Genomic DNA, 21038 nt, shown 5'->3' with positions numbered 1-21038 from the left:
AAAGAAACCGGCTTCCATCTAGACACCGAGCCCCACACCGAAACACTCGTGGTCGAGACAATCTCCTCGGCACCGACCCCATCCTCGGTACCAACAAAAGCCCACAAGGCCACCGGCACCGACATTTCGAAGCCGAAATCCATCTCTGCGCTGATAAAACAACCGGATCTTCCCAAGCATGATTCCAAACAACGAACCAGTACAGATAAGCCTAAAAGATCAACGGCCCCGACGCCTTCGGCGCCAACGGACCGACCAACCTCTCCAGGACTGTTTACACCGGATCCCTTACAAAAAACATTAACTAACGATCCCAAAACTGGACATTTAATGCGCTCTATCAAAAAGAGACAATTAGAAAAGCCTGCTCTGCCACCACCTCCAAAAAGGAAAGACTCTGCTACCTCCCCTTTCAGATTATCTTCCCCCACCTCCTCCACCTTCACCACCCCCACCTCACCACCCCCACCTCACCATTCCCCCACTCCATTCCAGGATGATGATGATCACGGGGATCCATACGACGATATAGGGGATGTACCCCAAGATATACCTACAGGGGACCCCACTCCCACAGGATCCCCAGACCCATTTTACCCTTCCAGGCCTTCTCCACCAGAAGACTCCTTGGGGTTCAATCACCTATTGCAAAGGGCGGCACACTACCACGGGGTAGATTCACATACCGACCCAGTGGAGGATTTCCTCCTAGACACATTTGACACCACACATAGGACCACCTCCATAATGCCTATCCTAAAAGGTGTTATAAAACATGCGCCGGAGGTCTTTAAGGACCCAGTCAGGGCCAGGGTCATTAACCTGCGCATTGAGAAATACAAAGCTGCCCCAACAGACCCCTCCTACATCAGAGGGCCTGCTCCACTAGATTCTTTGGTGGTATCCACAGCACGAAAGAGGGCCAACTCTCAGGCGTCAGGTGATGCACCACCACCTGACAGTCTAAACTCCTGGACGCATCAGGCAAACGCACTGCAGCTCAAGCGGCCAATATATGGCGTATCGCCAATACACAAGCGCTACTAGCAAGGTATGACGGGGCCCATTATGACGAGCTAGAAGCCATAATGCACAATCTCCCTGATAAATACAAAGCTAGGGCCAATGAGCTAATTCAGGAAGGCAAAACAATTACTAATACCTCCATACGTTGTGCATTAGACGCAGCAGACCCAGCCTCCAGGGCTATCAATACTAGTGTCCTCCTCCGTCGCTATGCCTGGCTAAGGATATCTGGTTTTAAACCGGAGGTACAATTCTCCAGCCTCAACCATCCCTTTGACCAGGAACATCTGTTTGGCCCCAAAGTTGATGACGCCCTGGAGAAAATGAAAGGACACGGCAAAATCCATGGGAGCCTTACAATCTCACCCTCCCAGACGCTCCTTTCGCCGCTCTTCCTTTCGGAGCACATCCAGACTCTACTTCTCAGACTATGCTTCCACTGCATACAAATCCCCTACCCAGTCCACGTTTACAAGGGGTTACCAAAGAGGCGGCTACAGGGGCAACAATAACAAAGGCAGAGGCAAAACAAATACCGCCCGCTCTGCCACCGCGCCTCCCCAATGACTTCCCTCCACTTCCCCCAGACCATCACACTCCGGTCGGGGGCAGACTCCAACATTTCCTTCCGGGCTGGACTACCATCACCTCAGACAAATGGGCAACACAAATAATTTGGTCAGGATACTGCCTAGAACTAACATCTACCCCCTCACCCCCCAAACATTCCACCCAGACAACGCCCAATGTCACCAGAACATCTACGGCTACTCAAGCAGGAGGTAATCTCCCTTCTAGACAAGGAGGCAATAGAACATGTTCCAACCAACAAAATATGGGGGGTCTACTCCCTGTATTTTCTCATACCAAAAAGGGACGAAACTCTACGCCCCATCCTAGACCTTCAGCCCCTAAACACATACATACACTCAGACCACTTTCATATGGTGACGCTTCAGCAGGCACTTCCGCTACTTTCCCAAAACTACTTCCTCACCGCTTTGGACATAAAAGATGCTTACTTCCACATTCCAGTGCCCAAGGCCCACATGAAGTACCTCAGATTTGTAGTGGACGGCCAACACTACCAATTCAAAGTGCTCCCGTTCGGAGTCACAACCGCACCACGAGTATTCACCAAGTGCCTAGCAGTGGTGGCAGCACATCTGCGAAGACAATACATTCACGTCTTCCCTTACCTAGACGACTGGCTGATAAAAGCCAGTTCATATATCAGTGTGTACAACACAGACACCACCATCCAGCTACTTCATCAGCTGGGCTTCACGGTAAACCACAAAGTCCCATCTCCACCCATCCCACATAAAACAATATCTAGGAGCCACTATAGACACCTCAAAAGCGCTCGCCTACCCCAATCCTGCCAGGATTGCAAGCATCCAGGCTCTACGCGCAAAATTTATAGCGCAACACCCCCTTCCAGCTCGGGTGTTCATGCAACTAATAGGGATGATGGCCTCTTGCATCTTCATAATGCCTCACATAAGACTCCAGATGCGTCCTCCAAGAGTGCTTAGCGCACCAATGGAACCAGGCCCAGGGTCAATTAACAGATCTGGTGTTGGTAGACTGTCGTACCCATCGCTCTCTGCAATGGTGGACTACCACAAACCTTTCCAAAGGTCAACCGTTCCTGGACCCGGTTCCACAGATTGTACTAACAGACGCATCGCTCTCCGGCTGGGGAGCTAATCTATTGCATCTCACCATGCAAGGCAAGTGGTCACCTCAACAGAAGCTACTCCATATCAATCTGGAGCTACTAGCAATCTTCCTAGCCCTAAAATCCTTTCAGACACAAATTTTGGGCAAAGCAGTCCTAATCCGCACAGACCACATGACAGCCATGTATTATATTCAAAAACAAGGCGGGACACACTCCACAGCTCTCTCAATTAGCACAGAGCATATGGAGATGGGCCATACCCCGGAAAATCTTTCTCCTAGCCCAGCATGTCCCAGGAGTACAAAACACTATAGCAGATCTACTCGGCAGACAAACGCAACAACTCCACGAGTGGGAACTTCACCCGCAAGTTCTTCACCCATACTTTCAAATGTGGGGGCATCCACGGATGGACCTCTTCGCCACCCACAAACAAAAAATGCCCAAGCTTCGCCGCCAGATACCCACACCCATTGTCCAAAGGCAATGCGATCTGGATTAACTGGTCAGGCAGATTTGCATACGCTTTTCCGCCTCTCCCACTAATTCCATTAGTGCGCAAACTACAACAGCACTTCCTCACACTAATATTAGTAGCGCCAACTTGGGCCAGACATTCGTGGTACACCACACTACTGGAACTATCGGTAGTACCACATCAAAAATTACGCCTCTCTCCACACCTCTTAACCCAGAACCATGGAGAGATCAGACACCCGGACCCAGCACCGCTCAACCTTGCGATCTGGCTCCTGAAATCCCAGAATTCGGGTACCTAAATCTTCCCTGACTGTATGAACGTCATCAAAGAAGCTAGGCGCCCTACCACTAGAGCGTGCTATGCCGCCAAGTGGAAACGTTTTGTTATCTATTGTCATAACACCATCAATCCACTAGATGTGTCCATTCATCACATCATAGGCTACTTGCTCCACCTACAAAGGTGCAATCTGGTCTATACGTCCATTCGACTACACCTAGCAGCCATAGCAGCTTACCTACAAAACAGGCAACTTCTCTCACTCTTTAGAGTACCTGCCATTAAAGCCTTCATGGAAGGCCTTAAAGTATAATTGCCCCCAGAGTACCACCCTCGCCTGTGTGGAACCTAAATATCGTTCTTACCAGACTAATGGGACCTCCTTTTGAACCCCTACACTAATGTGAACTTCAATTCTTAACATGGAAAACCGCTCTTCTTGTAGCCATCACTTCCCTCAGAAGGGTCAGTAAGATACAAGCATTTACTATTCAAGAACCTTTTCTACAAATGCACCATAATAAGGTGGTTCTTCATACCAACCCTAAATAGCTTCCTTTCATTTCTCCTTTCCACCTAAACCAATCTGTAGAACTACCAGTATTCTCGCAACCACAAACTGTTGCAGAAAGATCTCTTCACACACTAGATGTCAAACAAGCTTTACTCTACATCGAGAGAACACATCCTTTCCGTAAGACCAAACAATTGTTCGTCTTTCTCCCCACCACACAAAGGCAACCCCATCTCCAAGTCAGGAATAGCTAGGTGGATTGACAAATGTATTCAAATTTGCTACAACAAAGCAAAACTAACGCTATCCCCCCCCCCCCCCCCCCCCAAAAGCCCATTCTACACGTAAAATAGGGGCTTCAATGGCTTTTCTGGGGAAAATCCCATTAGATATCTGCTAAGCAGCTTCATGGCCAACACCGCACACTTTCACCAAACAATATTGTGTAGATGCGCCAACTAAGCAAGCTAGTGTGGGCCAGGCTGTACTCAAAACATTATTTCAAAGCACTGCAACAGATACGGGTGGTCGCTGCTAACGGTGGGTACTGCTATATAATCTATGCACAAGTGTGTAATCTGCAGCTCATATGCCTCGAACGGAATATGCTACTTACCAGTCTGCAGCTCTACATGCCAAGAACAGATGCATATCTACACACGTCCACCCGGCTACCTGTATCTGTTCCAGCTTATCTTATTTAGATAACACACACGGGCATCTTCACTGTTATTACTACGCTCCATCTTTCCCTGCTGGCGAAAAACAATGAGGATGGAGCCGAAGCCCATGCGCAATACGATCCAAGGGAGGAGTCACCGAACTCGTGACTTCCAAAGACTTTCCAAGAGGAAAAACAAACTGCAAACATCCGGGCCCAACACCAGATGGCGATCTATGCACAAGTGTGTAGATCTGCAGCTCTACATGCCAAGAACAGATGCATACTGGTAAGTAGCATATTCCTTCTGGGTCCTGATACTCCTGTTACCTGAATTGTCTGGCTGCAGAGGATTTAGATAGCTTCTATCCCTGCCCATATAAGGTGTGTTGCAAAGAAATGGGAGTGGAAGATTGAGAGCAAATGAGGGGGACGAGGGCTGTGGTCCATTAAGTTCACAAGCCTAGGAGGAACAAGCCAAGCACCAGCATGCACTAGGTTTAGTGTATCCCAAAGGTTGCGACCAAACCTTACTTCTCCAGTATTGGGGTGTCTTTCATAGATTCACATGCTTGAATATTCCCCGTCGTCGGAGTGGGAGTCCCACGGTAAATAATATAGCAATATATAAAAACAGAGATATAAGTAGGTGATAAACATCAAGAATGTCCCTATATGAAATCTCCATAGAGATACATGGAAAGAGAAAAAAGACATTCGCAGTCTATCTGTCATTATGTTAGTCCAAACTACGGCCATTCAGGCGCCAGCTCCTCTCTAGAACCTTATCCTCAGAGCTCCTCACCTCAGATTTTCTACCGCACGTCGTGTGACAGGGAGTCTCCCGGAGCTCTGCTCAGTTTTTTCTCTTCAGCATGTCTTCAAGTAAGAAGTCTTTGTTTAGACCTTGTTCCTCTTGTGGAAAGCTACGTTTGTTCTCAGAAGATCTACACAGTAAGTGTATTTACTGTCTTTACCCTGACCACGAAGTGGGTAAATGTAAATTCTGTAGAACTTTTTCTACAAAAACTCTGAAAGACAGGGAAGGCCGTCTCTTGTTGTGGCTCCAGAGACTGAAGGATAAGGATGAAGTAGTTTCTGAGGTAGAAAGCTTTACTTCTGGCCGTTCCCACACAGCCTCTAAACGCAGTAGTGTACAAGACCTACCTTCTCCTTTCCTTAAGAAGAAGAAAATGTCGGTCTATGACATCTGCCACGTCTTCTTCCATGGCTACTGCGTTGTTGCCCACGAGACATAGTTCTCAGGCTCTCAGGCTGCTGAGGCTTCGACTTCCCAGTTTTCTGGCAAAAAACTGGCTTCTTCGTCGACGAGCCTTCCGACGACGAAATCCGCAGTTTCCTGCTCGTCGACGGTGACTCTGACTACGACGTCGGCATCAAGATCGTCGATGGCGGTTCCGTCGACGTTGTCGACGATGATAATCAGTACTATAAAGACTGTCATCTGTATTGCATCGTCGTCGACAAAGAAGGAAAAGATCTCGTCAACGTTACCGTCGTCTAAGATTGCAAAATCTGCCTCGTCGGCGATTACGTCGTCGATTGATTCGTCGACGAGTGCTCCTCGACTAAGAAGAAGTCGTCGTTCCCGTCGACGTCCATCCCGTCGACGGTGGTTCCGTCGACGAAGATGTCGTCAGTGGCCTCTATACCTCAGATCCCGTCGACAGCAGTCTCATCGGTGAAAATAAAGATTAAAAGAACGCAGAGGTCAACAAATACACAAATTTCTTCCGCGTCTTCAGCGACTACTTCGTCTTTTGCTGCTGCTCCCTTGTTGCCATTGCCACCAAGTAGTCGACATGAGGTCATATCTTTGGATGATTCCCACCTTCCTTCACCTTTGTTTGCAACTGATTCGGATCAAGATTCAGAAGAAGGTTTACCTGAATCGTTTGGAACGGCACACAGTCCGTCGGATTTAATAATAAAATGCCAGGATGAAAGTAGTGAGGATGAGGAAAGGTTTTACCAGGAGGAAATTCCTACGGAAGGACAAACTGCGACGTTACCATTGTCGCTTATTACAAATCTTCAACTCATGTTGGACGATTATAATCGGCGTTTTCCTCTAACACCACGAGTCTGTAGTTCCGGCTACTCCAGTGGTACCAACATCTAGATCGAAACCAGTGCCAGTTGTAATACCTTCAGTACCGCTGAGACAATCAGCTCTGACATTACCTCATCAAGAAACTGAAGAGGAAGTTCCTCAGGACAGGGAAGATGGTGAGATCCTGGATGATGGGGTGATGAGGATGATGACGATATGGCGGAGTGGGATGACTACCATGCCCAGACACCATCTCCCTCTCCGGTGGTACCTGGTGACTCCACCTGTTGACATTGCAGGTTTTCACCAGTTGATGGATAGGGCAGCCCAACGGTTCAAATTAACAACGGAACATAAAGAGGAGGATTGTTTCCTGTACGATTTTAAAAATCAGCCTTTCAAGCAGACACATACAATCCCTATTATCGAATTCATTTGGGAGGAAGGCAAAAAGATAATGAAGACACCAAATAGCCTTCCGGCACAAGTGCCTAGACTGGAGAAAAAGTATAAGTCACCATTAGGAGCTCCAGCGTGCCTCACTGGTCAATCAAAACCAGATTCTGTAATCACACAGGCAGCGCAACATCGGGCTAGAAACCCTGCATCTACAATCACTGCACCACCTGATCGTGATGAACGTCGCTTGGATGCCATAGGGCGAAAATTTTCATCTATGGCTTCCACCATTGTAAGAGCGGCTAATGCCTTAGCCATCTTAGGTCGTTACGACCGTCCAGTATGGGCGGATATATCAGCTCTAGTTGAAAAACTGCTGAGACGTCTAGGAGTGAAGCTGTGAAGCTACTCCAAGAGGGAGAGAGTACTTCTGCAGAGATAATTGACTGTGCAGTGGACATCGCATGTACGGGTTTCCGTCAACTCGCTGGAGCGGCGGTATTGCGCAGACCAGGTTGGTTGTGCTCCACATCCTTTTGCCAGGAGGTGCAGGCAATGATATTAGATATGGCATATGACGGAGAAGCTTTATTTGGAGATCATGTGGATGAAGCTCCCCAGTCGATAAAGGATACAGAGACTGCTCGATCTCTAGGTACATTACAATTTAAAAAACAGCCCTTTTGGGGTGCACGCGGCACCTCCTCTAATTTTTCGGAGAGGAAGCAATCCGTATCGACCATACAACCAGGGTTCCAACCGTTATTTCTATAGTCAACAGCAATCCTCTCGACAGCAGTCTTCCAAGACTTACAGAGGTAAATCCTCGTACAGAGGTTCCACTCCTAAAAGACAATGACTTGTGTCAGTCCCAGAAAATTGGAGGTCGAATCTCACTGGGCTGTTCTCAATGGTCCTCCATAACAAAGGACCATTGGGTTCTGGACATTGTAGAAAGAGAAGAGATGACGAGAACAATGAGAGAGCTAGGGAGGTAGGGGTGCGTCCATATCCCCTGTAGTATATATAAGTTTTATCAAAACTGCTAATGTAGCAACATCAGACATTAGCAGCATGTCGGTGTGTATGTTACCACAGGTACGACCGTCTGCAAGTATTGATTTCCTCACAGCCAGTAAAAGATTGCATTTTATAATTGTTGCGATTCTTAGCATCATTTGCTATATGTCTGTGTGTTGTGTTCTTTTTTCCCACAGGTCTTTTTTCGCTGCGGTGTCTGCCACTGAGCCGATACCGTTTCCACACACCTTAGAGAGTGTGTAGGTAAATTACGTTTTTAATTTTTTCACTATTCACGTGGCTCCACTTTGCCACTCACTGCACTTCCTGGTCCTGAAGAAAGCCCCTTACACCCTGACGTGGGCTGAAACATGTAGACCAACCACATAGTCAACTATTAGAAATTAAACTCTTTCGTAGTTGCATCACAATCTTAATATATCCTGAGCCGCCATTAATAAACTTCCCTCGGCAAGGATTCTCAGAGGTATTTTGAAACTTCCACCACATCACACTATTACACCACACCAGCTCCGCTGTAGTCGGGCGTCGCAGCACAACCGGGAGGCGCTCGGCCACCCGGTTGGGGCCCCTATGATGAAGTATGACACCAACTAGGTTGGTGTGTGAGGGGCCTTTTACTCACCTGGTGGGTTCCCAAGCACTGCTTGTCAGTGATCGTACCAACACCTTTGGGTTCGTCCAGTTTTGATAAAACTCATTGTAGAAAGAGGTCACACCTTAGAGTTCATCGAATTCCCTCCACCCACGCCACCTACTGGACCACCACCGGCTCATATCAAGGAACTTTTTCATCAAGTTCAACTTCTACTGCGCAAGGGAGCCATAGAGGTAGTACCAACATCTCAAAGAGGAAAAGGATTTTATTCCCGATTCTTCCTTATCACCAAAAAGAACGGGGAATGGAGGCCATACTAGATCTGAGGGCTCTCAACAAGTATCTAAAGACACAATCCTTTCGTATGTTGACGCTTGTCGATCTTGCGATTACACTCACAGGGAGATTTCATGGCAACAATCGACCTCCAAGATGCATATTTTCATATCCCCATACTACATCGCCATCGGAAATTTCTACGCTTTCGAGTGTCGAAAGGACTTCCAGTTCAAGGTATTACCATTCGGCCTACGTTCAGCCCCTCGAGTGTTTACAAAGGTGCTCGCTCCTGTGGTAGCGTTCCTACGTCTCCAGGGTGTTCAGATCTTCCCATATCTGGACGACTGTCTCCTAAAATCACAATCGGAAGATCAACTTCTACAGGACACACGTCTTTGAGGAGTTTATAGAGAGCCCTAAGGAGCGAAACACCTCTTGGCAAAGTCCCATCTGCAACCTTCTCATCGCAAGGATTTTCTGGGAGCAACATTGGATACAGTGTCAGCAAGAGAATTTCTCTCCCAAGACCGTCTACAAAGGATTCTTCGACTGGTAACCCTTATCAGATCAAAAAGATCCGTTTCTGTAAGACTATTGAAGTCATTTCTGGGGATGGCGTCATTGTGCATTACCTTGATCCCTCATTGCAGATTAAGGACACGCCCCCATCCAAGAAGAACTAGACGTTCAATGGCGTCCGATTACGGGTTCATTCAACGACGTTCTAAACGTCACAGATCGGATGAAGTCGGCACTCAAATGGTGGACACAACCATTGAATCTACCAGAAGGGATTTCATTTCTGTCGGCAGTCCCAGACATAACCATAACAGACTCCTCTCTCGAAGGATGGGGTGCTCATCTGGAGGATTTGTCAGTAAAGGGCAAGTGGACGATGTGTCAAAAAACCTGGCACATCAACAGGTTGGAACTCATGGCTATATTTCTAGCTCTCAAATAGTTTCTACCTTTAATCCAAGGAGAAACCGTTCTAATACAGACAGACAACGCAACCTGTATGCACTATATAAACAAACAGGGCGGAACAAAATCTCAAACTGTCTCGACTAGCTCAGTCGATCTGTGATTGGTCTCTCGACCATTGCATCACGATTTCAGCAGTTCATCTACCGGGGGTATCCAATATCCTGGCGGATTCCCTGAGCAGGTCCTCCTCATTGACCCACAAATGGGAGTTACATCAACCAACTCTAGAAATGATATTTCAACGATGGGGTCGCCCACAGCTGGATCTCTTTGCCACACCAGAGAACCGGAAATGCCGAGATTATGCAAGCTGGCATCTCCACCAAGGATCACGGGGCAATGCCCTTTTGATGAACTGGTACAATCTGTTTGCCTACGCTTTTCCCCCAATCCCTCTCGTACCTCGGGTCCTGTGGAAGATGCGGAGGCAGCCCTGCCATCTACTTCTCATAGCCCCCCGTTGGCCTCGGCAGGCATGGTTCTCGGAACTACTCCTGCTGTCCCAATGCGAACCAATCCTTCTACATCCTCGAGCAGATCTACTCACAATGAGCAAGGGGAAAATTTGTCATCCGAATCCCTCATCACTGAGCTTATCAGCTTGGAACCTTAGCACTGTGAATTTGCCCATCTAGACATTCCACAGGACTGTAGAGACATCTTGGCTCAGGTGAGGGCTCCTTCTACGATAAAAACGTACAAGTTAAAATGGAGGAGATTCTGCCATTGGTGTGCATCTAATGGGGTTCATCCATTTCACTCTACACCAGAACAATTGCTACCGTTCTTCTTGCAATTAGCTAACTCCGGACTTTCTCATGCAACCTTGAGAGTTTGTCTGGCGGCAATTTCCCGTTTCCGTCAGGATGGTTCAACTTCCCTTTGTTCTTCAAGGATAATCCATCAATTCTTCAAAGGGTTGTTTCGCAAATTTCCACCTGTTAGACGCCCTCCTCCGTTGTGGCATCTTAACATCGTGTTGGCACAACTGAGACCACCGTTCGAACCTATACACAAGGTCGATTTTAAAGTATCTGACATGGAAGGTGGCTCTTCTAGCGCGAACGTCTTCACGTCGCGTCAGTGACATTCATGCATTTACAATAAATCCTCCTTTCCTACAGTTCAAACCAGGTTCTGTAGTATTGCGCACTAATCCAACATTCTTGCCTAAGGTGCCTTCAGACTTTCATATTAACGAGCCAGTGATCTTAAAGACTTTCTTTGCTAATCCTCAAACACCTGCGGAGCAAAGATTACATTCCTTGGATGTGAAACTATGGTTAAAGTTCTACATCAACAGAACAGCTTCTGTTCGAAAGTCTGATCAACTCTTCATAGCTTATGGGCGCTGTCACAAGGGACATCCAGTTACAAAACCGACTATTGCACGTTGGGTTTCAGCAGCCATCGTTTTCTGCCATCAAAAGGCAAACAAGCCTTTGCAGTCACCAGTGAGCTCACTCCACTAGAGCAATGTCATACTCAACCGCCTTATTTGCTGGAGTGCCTTTACATCAGATCTGCAGAGCAGCTACGTGGTCGAGCAGACATACGTTTACGAGACACTACTGCTTGGCAACTTTAAACGAGGAGGATGCTGCAGTTGGGCAGGCAGTGCTTCGCAATCTTTTTAAATAAGGTGAGCCTCTTCCTTCCTCCCATATTATTTCCATTTACCGTTGAATAATGGTTTCATTTGCACTTATATAGATATTGAATAATATCATATATATAAGGATATTGATTGTCATTACAATTTTTAGTGCTGTTATGATTATGGAAACAATGATAATTGTTACTGCTAGCTATTCTATATTCAAGCATGTGAATCTATGAAAGACACCCCAATACTGGAGAAGAACAATTGTTACTTACCTGTCAACAGGTGGTTCTCCTGTATTGGTGTCTTTCATAGATTCACATGCGACCCTCCCTCCTCCCTTCAGAGGCTCTCTTCTCCTCATACACTCTAAAGTCACTTTGGTGCTACGAAAATCTGAGGTGAGGAGCTCTGAGGAGAAGGTTCTAGAGAGGAGCTGGCGCCTGATTGGCCGTAGTTTGGACTAACATAATGACAGACTGCGAATGTCTTTTCTCTTTCCATGTATCTCTATGGAGATTTCATATAGGCACATTCTTGATGTTTATCACCTACTTATATCTCTGTTTTTATATGATTACTTATGTATGTGTGTATATATGTATGTATATATGTATGTATATATATATATATATATATATATATATATATTTATCGTGGGACTTCCACTCCGGGGAATATTCAAGCATGTGAATCTATGAAAGACACCAATACTGGAGAACCACCTGTTTACAGGTAAGTAACAATTGTTGTTATTCCAGTTAAGTGATTTAGATGTTGGCACTGTAGAGTTAAACACTCCTCCCATACGGTGTCCAATGTGAATCGTACTGACAGTATCTGCAACAGAAAAGGGGAGAGGCAGTCTCTTGCACTTGCAGTGTTAAAATACCTATACTTTCGTTGGAATATTGCGGTGCTCAGTTGGCAGTGATAATCGTACTTCCAGGGTGCCTTCTAAACACCTGAAGGGAGGACAATTATTCCGAAACCTACATGACTATCCTAGTTAAAAGAATTGGTCTACACCTTTTCTTTGGGTGTATAACCTTCTCTTTAGTTCGGATCGTGCAAACTGTGTAAAACGTTGTGCTGTTGCATAGAGGTGTCCTGGTATTGAGATGATGAAAGTGGGTGAGGAGGTCGTGGGGCCAGGCTATTGTATGACGAAAGAAGACTTTTCAAATGGATGAAAGGTGAAGTGGTCAGTAATTACTCCATTGAACAGAATGGAATGCTTAATAAATTGCACCCACCCAGATGTGTGGCAGTTGTTGTTTCTGGAGCAGCAGGATCTGGCAGGAATATTACTGAGGGTGACTTGAATAGTGGAACTACTATACATAATAGCAGATGCATGATAAGAATTATTTTAGCCAAAGCGACCATTGAAGAAAGTTAGGGAGGGAACTGGTGAACGAGTTGGAATGCCCAGATTGAGGTGGATGCCTAATTTTGACCCAGCAGTGGCTGCTGCAATAAACAGTTTTGTTGTAGGTAGATGGTGCAATAATCTAATTGTGATCTCAACTGTTTACACAAAATGGAGCACTTTATTCACAAAAGTGTAGAGTTTGGAAATTAAACCATGTATAGACTGGACTAGGCCTGTGACGCATCGTACTGCAGGGAGCAAAAGGAGGTAGGAGAATAGGCTGAGTTTGTCTGAAAGATTTCAACCAGGCTTGCAATTGATCCTGTATCCTAAGATAGTACTGTTGGTTGCCGAGGATGGTATGGGAAATAGCGTCAAAGAAGATTAAGGCTAGCCTTTATAGTTTCGTAGCTGTAGTCCATGATGGCAGAGCAAAGCTTAATCTGTGGAAAGGGGAGACCATGCAGTGCTGATTTAATTTTTCTATACTTGTTGCAACAGTTGCTGGCTACCTCATACTGCACGATTTTGGCAGCATAGGGAGATGGGGCTAAATGGGGCTTTTAAGGTAGCCAACCCGATTTACTCAGCGAGAGGACTGTTGCCTTTTTCCCACTAGTCAAGGAACACCATAGAACTGGGATACTGCAGAGGTCTGAAGATTTTGGACTTGCTGTATACAAACCTTTAAACAATATGTCGAGTAGCCAACAGTCCAGGGAAGACTATTGGCTAATATAGATTTCGGGTTTTCATCAGCAAGAGGGAATTGCAGAGATCAGTGATTTCTTTGCTGCTTTCATTAACCGTATTGAAAACGTCAGTTGCTTAGTTGATTCAGTGCCTTCCACATGCTTGGAGCATCTCTCCATTTAAGGCTTTACAGGACCTTAAAGCTCCAATTTGTTGAATCTGAAGTGGCGTGGCATGGTCTTGGTGGATCTGAAATGTAGCAGGGTCCAGAGTAGAGCACAAGAGGAAACAATTGAAGGGGGCATGGAGTGGGCAAACTGTCGGGAAATCCAGCTATCAAAACTATCTGTGTTGATATCCTGGTTATTGCGCATAATATATCAAGTTAGGGCCATTGAAAATATGTATTCACTTAAGAAAAGGTTTCGGACATGATTGTACAGGGGCTAATGGGATGGGGGTGAAGGGGCAAAGTGTCGGAGTTTAACAAAGGATTTCGATTTGATAAAGCCATGTCAATGGGAAGAGGCAAAATTATTTTTTAAACGATGAGGCTTAAAAACATGCCTGGTAGTAAGGGTTGGCTTCTGGGCACTTTTAGTTTGCCATCAGCACACAGTGCATGCTTTTCTTTAGGCCATAATAAACCAAAGATTACTTTTTTTTTAAATCTATTTGTACCACTGACAGCTACTCTAAAGTGTCCCGGCGCAAAGCAGCGAGATCGGAAAGATAAGGGCTTAAGTCTGCACAAAAGCCAGGTTTTAAGTTTCTTCTTAAACATTGCTACGCCACTCCAGGTATGCAGTTTCCAATCTGTCGAACCCAGGTACATTAGAGACCTTTCTTCCTGCTCTTGCATGCTGAATCAAGGGGCATCTCTGCCAGAAATAAATTGCCCGATCTCAGCTGTCTTGTGGGGTTATGAAAGCCAAATCTGGTTCCGAGGTTGGTGGGCCCTGATTGATATATAGGGCGTCATGTACCAATACAAGAGCCTTAAATTTGACCTTCCCCCGACAGCCAATGAAGTACTTGCATGCGAATGTGGCAATCGTGTTCTCATAGGAACATTTAACATTCTGTATCACTTGGTTTGTCCATAAAGTACTCCAAGCCAAAATATAATGCATTATCGTAATCTATTCTAGATGTTAAGCTCTGAATGACCATTTTCTTTGCTGAAAAAACTGAGGCAGAAATTATTTTAGGGACCTCATAATCCCAAAACAGGTGCTTACCAACATTTGTACTGCTGTCCTAAAGGACAGCCTGTTACCAAATGTAATACCTAGATTTTTAACTGAGCCTTTCTGGAGTCCTGGTGGAGTCATGTGTCCAATGTTTGCCCGAAATCTAGTGGGATAGGGATCTTCCCATGGAGAATATGTTTTCTCCATTGCTTTTGAGTTGAGCTGTTGCGAACTAATGAAAAGCAGCAGTTGGGCAAGTTTTAATTTGTGTACTTATTTAACACTCCCTCTCCCAAGAGAAAAGCAATTGTCATCCACACAGTTCACTTTAGCTCCCAGATCTTTTATTAGTTGAGCCAGAGGGGTAAGATATGGAATAAAAAGGGTAGGGCGCATGGCAGAGCCCTGAGGGATTCTGTAAGTACATCACATGGATTGGCGGCGCATGGAGGAATTCAAACTTGTTGACTCACCTTAGTTAAAAAAAAAAAAAAATTGTTAGCTATTCCAAAGCCTGCTATTACTCTAAAGGCCTAAAGACGGTCCAGCAGCATCAAGTGGGGGACTGTATTGAATGCTTCCGATAGGTCGAGCATGATCAATAGTCACTCCCCTGGCATCCAGGCTTCCTCTAATATATTTTGATGCCTCCACCAGTGCAGTATTCATACTATATTGGGCTTTAAAGCATGACTGGCTAAGGTAAAACATGTTCGCATCCAGAAAGCTATACAACTGTTTATTCACCCGTGTCTCTAAAATTTTAGCTAGGGCAGACAATAGGGAGATTGGCCTATGGTTAGCCAGAATGGTTGGATCTGCTGCAGGCTTTTAATATTGGTGGAAGAATCATTGCTCTCTTCCATACACTAGACTGTGGATGTCCTTGACTTATTTAAAATTGCATTAGCCACAGGATTGATAGTCTGCCCTAATGCCAATAATGTAGGGGGATCGGCAGGAGTGCCAGGTTTAGTGGCCTTCAAAGCAGAGAACATTCCAGGGAAATAGGCTCTAAAATGGTTAACTGTGCCTTAGAAGGGAATACATCTCCACCTGGTGGCTTGCTGTTTAATCAAAGAGTCTTCATATGGTCCTAAATCAGATGACAAACTGTCTTAAATACTTAATCTTTGTATTTAAAAAAAAAAACAAAAAAAAACTGGTAAGTCTTTCACACCATTCTGCTGAGACTTAATAGGAACTAACACACAATGAAGGAGCCATGAAACTTTATCTCCAATATACTCCTCGTAGTAGGCTTGTTTGGCTTTGGTTATTGAGGCATCATATGCCTTCAATGCTAGCTTATAGGCCTCTTTATCCATTACACTGTTCCTTTCTCCATTTATGTTCTAGCACCCTGCGACACTTTTTTTTTTTTTCTTTTTTAAGAGTATCCGAAGACCCTGGGGCTGCAAGGCTTCATCCTGTTTACTCTGCTCAGAAGAACTGGTGCTAGTTCTGCTGTAGCATTTCTAATCCAATTACACCTTGCAACCTCTTCCTCAACCGGGCCCGACAAGGCTGGGATATGCTATTCTAGAACACTCAAACTCCACTGACTTATCTTTTCAAAGGCTTTCCCGCTATGGATCAACCCTCCAGGAGCCGGATCTTATTTTAATGGGAGCTGCCAAGTTTATCCAAAGGTTTGTCATTTCAGGGGCTGCAGGTCCTCCATTCCAATAGCAACATTGGATCATACTTGATCTAGTATGTGACCGCCTTGATGGGTCTGCTTCACAACATATTGATTTAAGCCCAAGAAATTCATTTCTTTAAACTATAGCTTTTATCAGTCCATTTTGTCAAAGTGTAAAATAAAATCACACAATCATGAAGTGTGAGTATCTTGGAGCTAAATGGCTACTAACTTCATAAAAGATTTCAGAAAGGAGCCAGCTGATCCTGGTGGCCTATAAATTAAAACTCCAACCACTGAGTGCTGGTCCAATAAATAAAAACAAACCCAAGTCTTCTGCTCCCAGCGGATCTTTCACCTCTAAGCTTTGGCAACACAAGTCATTTCAAAGGATCATGGCCAGACCACCACCCATCTCCACCTGGTGGTATTTTTTGTAGATTTTAAAGCCCTTTGGATGGCATTAGGAATAGGATTGGAAACCTCAGCCAAGTTTCGCTTTGCATAAAAATCTAAACTGTCCTCCTTGTGCCTATCTCGGAGGCTCTCCTCACACGGTTGGCGTCCAGTATCGGGATCCTGCTAGTATAGAAATAGTACTGAATGTTGCTTATTGGAGCGATAGTTGCTTTGCGGTGCCTTTCTAACTGGCGTGATTGTCTTCATATGGTTTGGAGTGACTGATAATGATCAGTTGATGTATTTAAGTAGCTACTGAAGAATGGTGCAAGGGCCCAGGGGGTAGAGTTAATTAGAATGTTTCTTTGGAATGGTGAAGAGTTGGATTGAGAGAAGGGCGAGAGTGGTTTAAAAACAGGTTGATATAAGGTGTAATTGATAGTGAAGGGTGCTGGAGGGAAAGTTTGGACACAGATGAAAGTATTTGTGGTAAATAGTTCATGGGAGCGTGATGGATGATATGAGTAGAGGCTGAGGGAGGGTATGGGAAGGGGGTAATCAAGAAGGGGAATGCAAAGAGATGTGTGGGGATGTTAGATGGGGAAAATTATAGTCTGGGCATCTTGAACTAGGGGTTCTGTGACTGAAGTGTAAAGTAATCCACCACTTTATCCCTGGTATGGCATATTTTTCTAGTTTTTCGGTGTTACATTTGTGAGACTGGGCTGAAAAGTAAACCAGCTCACCTGTGGCTGGCGGCATAACTTGTGTTAGAAGGTGGTGACCAATTAGCTACCAGAGATTGTAAAGCTAAGGAATCCAGAACTGGCACTTCATAGGCCAAGAATTGAATTGGAGAGGTCGGGAGGCAGAAATACCGGTCTAGTCTCCCCTAAAGGGTAGACTAGTCATGAATGTGCTCAGGAAAGGAGCAGTATAAAACCCTAAACAATAACGTGCCTGAAACACTGATCAAGCTGAGAAACAGTAAGGCGAGGGACGCGAGATGGATGATACTGACTGGGAGGCGGCCCTGACACACCCAAGGGAGGTCGGAATAAAGTCTAGATTGAGATTAATACAGCTCACAATACTGCACAGGGTTTACTATCCTAGGGAGAGATTGAATAAAATGGGAAGAGTGGTATCCCCAGACTGAATGGAGGAAGAGGGTGGACATCTATATGGCATGGAGAAAGTTGGAGATGTCCCTGCAAATTTTACAGGGTTGTGGAAATTGGATAAAAATTTACTATTTGGACCTTGTTGGTGAGGCTAGGCCTCGACTACAACAAGCTCTTAAGGCCATGATGCTGTTTGCTGAAAGTTTCTATCTGTATTTGATAAATAGCCGAAAACATTGCACAATAGTTGTACGACATTGTGGAGCTCACACTTGTAATCATATTCCAACCCCCCCCACACACACGCACAAAATGTAAATGTACTCAACCTTACATTGCCTGACCTGTCATGGTTTAGATTTGTTTGGAGGTTATGAAGCTGGAGAAACTGGCTCGAAGAGCCTACTGTTGGAAGAAAGGTATATTTGCTAATCCTGTGTAGAACTGACTAGAGCCACTGTTTACGTGTAACTTCTACTGAAACATGAAGTGCTTTGACTTAGTGTCTTTTTCTCATGTCTTACCGTTCTTCCCAAGGTGTGCTTTAAATACTTCTGTCGCTCCTGCTGGCACTGGCAACACTCAATGGAGATCCTGCGTCACCATCGCCCTCTGATGCGCAACCAGAAGAGTCGCGACTCCAGCTAAGATGCTAGCATTACCGTTGGGAAGACTTGCAGTAAAACCACAGCAGTTATGCAGGAAAGTTTGTTACCTGCCAAATGGAGAGCACTTCCCGGTGCAGAATCCGGATTGGGAATGCGCTTAGTAAGGACTAACTGGAAATCTAGAGGAAAAATCACCTTTTGCACTTGCTGGTCTTTTATTGTTTTCTGCACTAATGCACAGTGAATTATCGGTGTTTTTTTAGGTTTGAATGGGTAATGGGGAAATTGGATATTGACCCTGCCCTAAAGGTTCTTGCAGTTCCCAGACGTTGGTCTGTTTCTTGTTGACGCCAAGCAAGAAAGGCCATGTGTTTCAGAAGATGTTACTGTAGGTTATGGATGCCTTCAGCAGAAGTTTTTTTTATTTATTAGAAGGCGCTTTTTTTACATTCCTTGCAATACTGATGGTAAAAATGCAGGTTCCATTGATCCCCCAAGTTTTGCAGTTTGCCATACAGTGCCTTCCAAATTTATTTAACTCCCATCTGAACTGCATAAACTGAGTGTTCAGCTGGTTTTTTTACTGGAACAACAAAGGGAGACTCTGTTCTTCATTTAAACCAAATCATATATCACATTTTACGCTAGAAAAGGTTTTTACCAGTTCCTTTTTACACTCTTAGTCGGTTTTTAAGTCGTTTGAAAAAACGAGAGGTTTTCTTTTTTTTTCTGGCAGCTTTTAACATAATTGCATATTTCATTTGTCTGGGGCTGCTAGTATAGAAGAGGGAAAGATCTATTTTTTTTCTTTTCGTTGTTGTGAAACCGAGATCTGTTTGCAACCAGAAGACCAGATTTGTTTGAATTTGACTGAACCGGATAAATGACAGCCGAGTGCCGCTGTAAATAGTTTTAAAGTTTGTTGCACTTTTTTAATTTGCACTGGAAGGGTGTTTGATAAGAGGTTTTTAATCACAGGCACGAGATTTAAACTTTTTGTTTCTTGAGGTAGGGGGAGAGGAAGGGACATTTCCTTTCGCAGTGGCAGATGGTGGATTGAAGAGTCTTTATCTCCAAGAGGGGTTAAAGTCTGTCTCTTTATTTTTGTCTTGGGGAGTCTTTGTCCTCAACAGTGCAGCAGACATGAGCTGGAATGCTCTGCATTTCAGATTTTGAGGTATTAATTTTTAAACTTAATTTTTACTTCCCCTCGATTAGAAGCTGTGTGCCAAAGAACTGGTGTTTGATTATTTTGTTCCTGCCCCCTACACGCCCGCTGAGCTGTTGCCTTGATGCCTACCCTAGCTGCTCTAATTGTGGGGTTAAACTTTACTTTCTGTTGTGAAGCTATGTGTGTCTCTACCTCATTGTAGTTATGCAGGCAGGGCTGCAGTTACCTACGGATGTGGAGTAAGCTGTGGTGTTATTTTTGGCACATAATAAACACGTTGAAGCAGTACACTTTGTCTGTGTCTTCATGCATGGTAAATGGGTTTAAATTGTGTTTTTTAGGTCTCGCTGGCTATCGCGTAAGCAATCGCTCAGCGAGACTCTAGTAAGGGGCTCCCAAAAGTGCTCCCAAAAGTGGATTGCATGGCGAGCACGCGCACAATCATGTGCATCGTGCCGCCATGCAATCCACTTTTGGGGAAGCGCTTCAGCCCACTGGCGCGTGCACTGGCGACGGGTGTGCGGTTACGCGCACAATGTCGAGCAGAGGTGCCATATGGCTTTCCTCTCTCGTCATGGTGCGCGCACACCACTCGCCAGCCTGCTTTCACTTTTGCGCGCACCGCAGTCTTGTTTTTTTAAGTACGGGTGCTTGCTCTTCCTCTATCCCTTTGCCCTTGTTTCCCTCCAGTCCCACCTATCCAGATCTGCCAGGCTCACTCAACTCAGGTAGACCACCAGAAAACTGAGCAGACTCTCACTAGCCTCTACCCGAATAACGCCAGTGAACGCCTCAGACAGAGTAAGTAGTCAGCAGCCAATCAGCATTTCAAATAATGTGCATAGCACTAGGATTCGCTAAGGTGACATAAATACTCCAATCCTAGGCCACCTTACACATTGCAGGTCCTGCCAGTCCCAGGCGACTCCCAGAATGTGTTCAGCCGTGGTATTGACTGGTTTATGACTAGTCGACCCGGAAATGCTACAACTACTGACAAATGGCACTTATACGAAAATTAATATTTACATGCTGAACATTAGACTGAATTTACGGACGATCTAAGTAAGTAAAGGGGAAGTGGTTATTTTACAGATAACCGTAGCAGATGGTATATCTGTAGATGTAATCGGAGCTCCAGTTAGATGTACTATAGTGTAATACGATTTATTTTACTGGCTGCACACAGCTGGGCTTGTTC

The 21038-nt window shown here is 45.2% G+C and overlaps 1 protein-coding gene across 5 annotated transcripts in view; it reads left to right on the top strand.

The window, feature by feature from the left end:
* Positions 1-20125, top strand: part of CPEB1 (cytoplasmic polyadenylation element binding protein 1) — a 493259-nt gene extending 473134 nt beyond the window's left edge. For all 5 annotated transcript variants that reach the window (XM_085644001.1, XM_085644004.1, XM_085644003.1 and 2 more), the window contains one exon: positions 18596-20125. In XM_085644001.1, coding sequence (XP_085500127.1) covers positions 18596-18706 — 111 coding nt within the window. In that variant the 3' untranslated portion in view covers positions 18707-20125. The remainder of the gene's footprint in view (positions 1-18595) is intronic.
* Positions 20126-21038: the final 913 nt, after the last annotated feature.

The sequence above is a fragment of the Triturus cristatus genome, chromosome 3_1 (assembly GCF_964204655.1).
Source record: "Triturus cristatus chromosome 3_1, aTriCri1.1, whole genome shotgun sequence".
NCBI classification, from domain to species: domain Eukaryota; kingdom Metazoa; phylum Chordata; class Amphibia; order Caudata; family Salamandridae; genus Triturus; species Triturus cristatus.
This window is presented reverse-complemented; position numbering and strand designations above follow the sequence as displayed.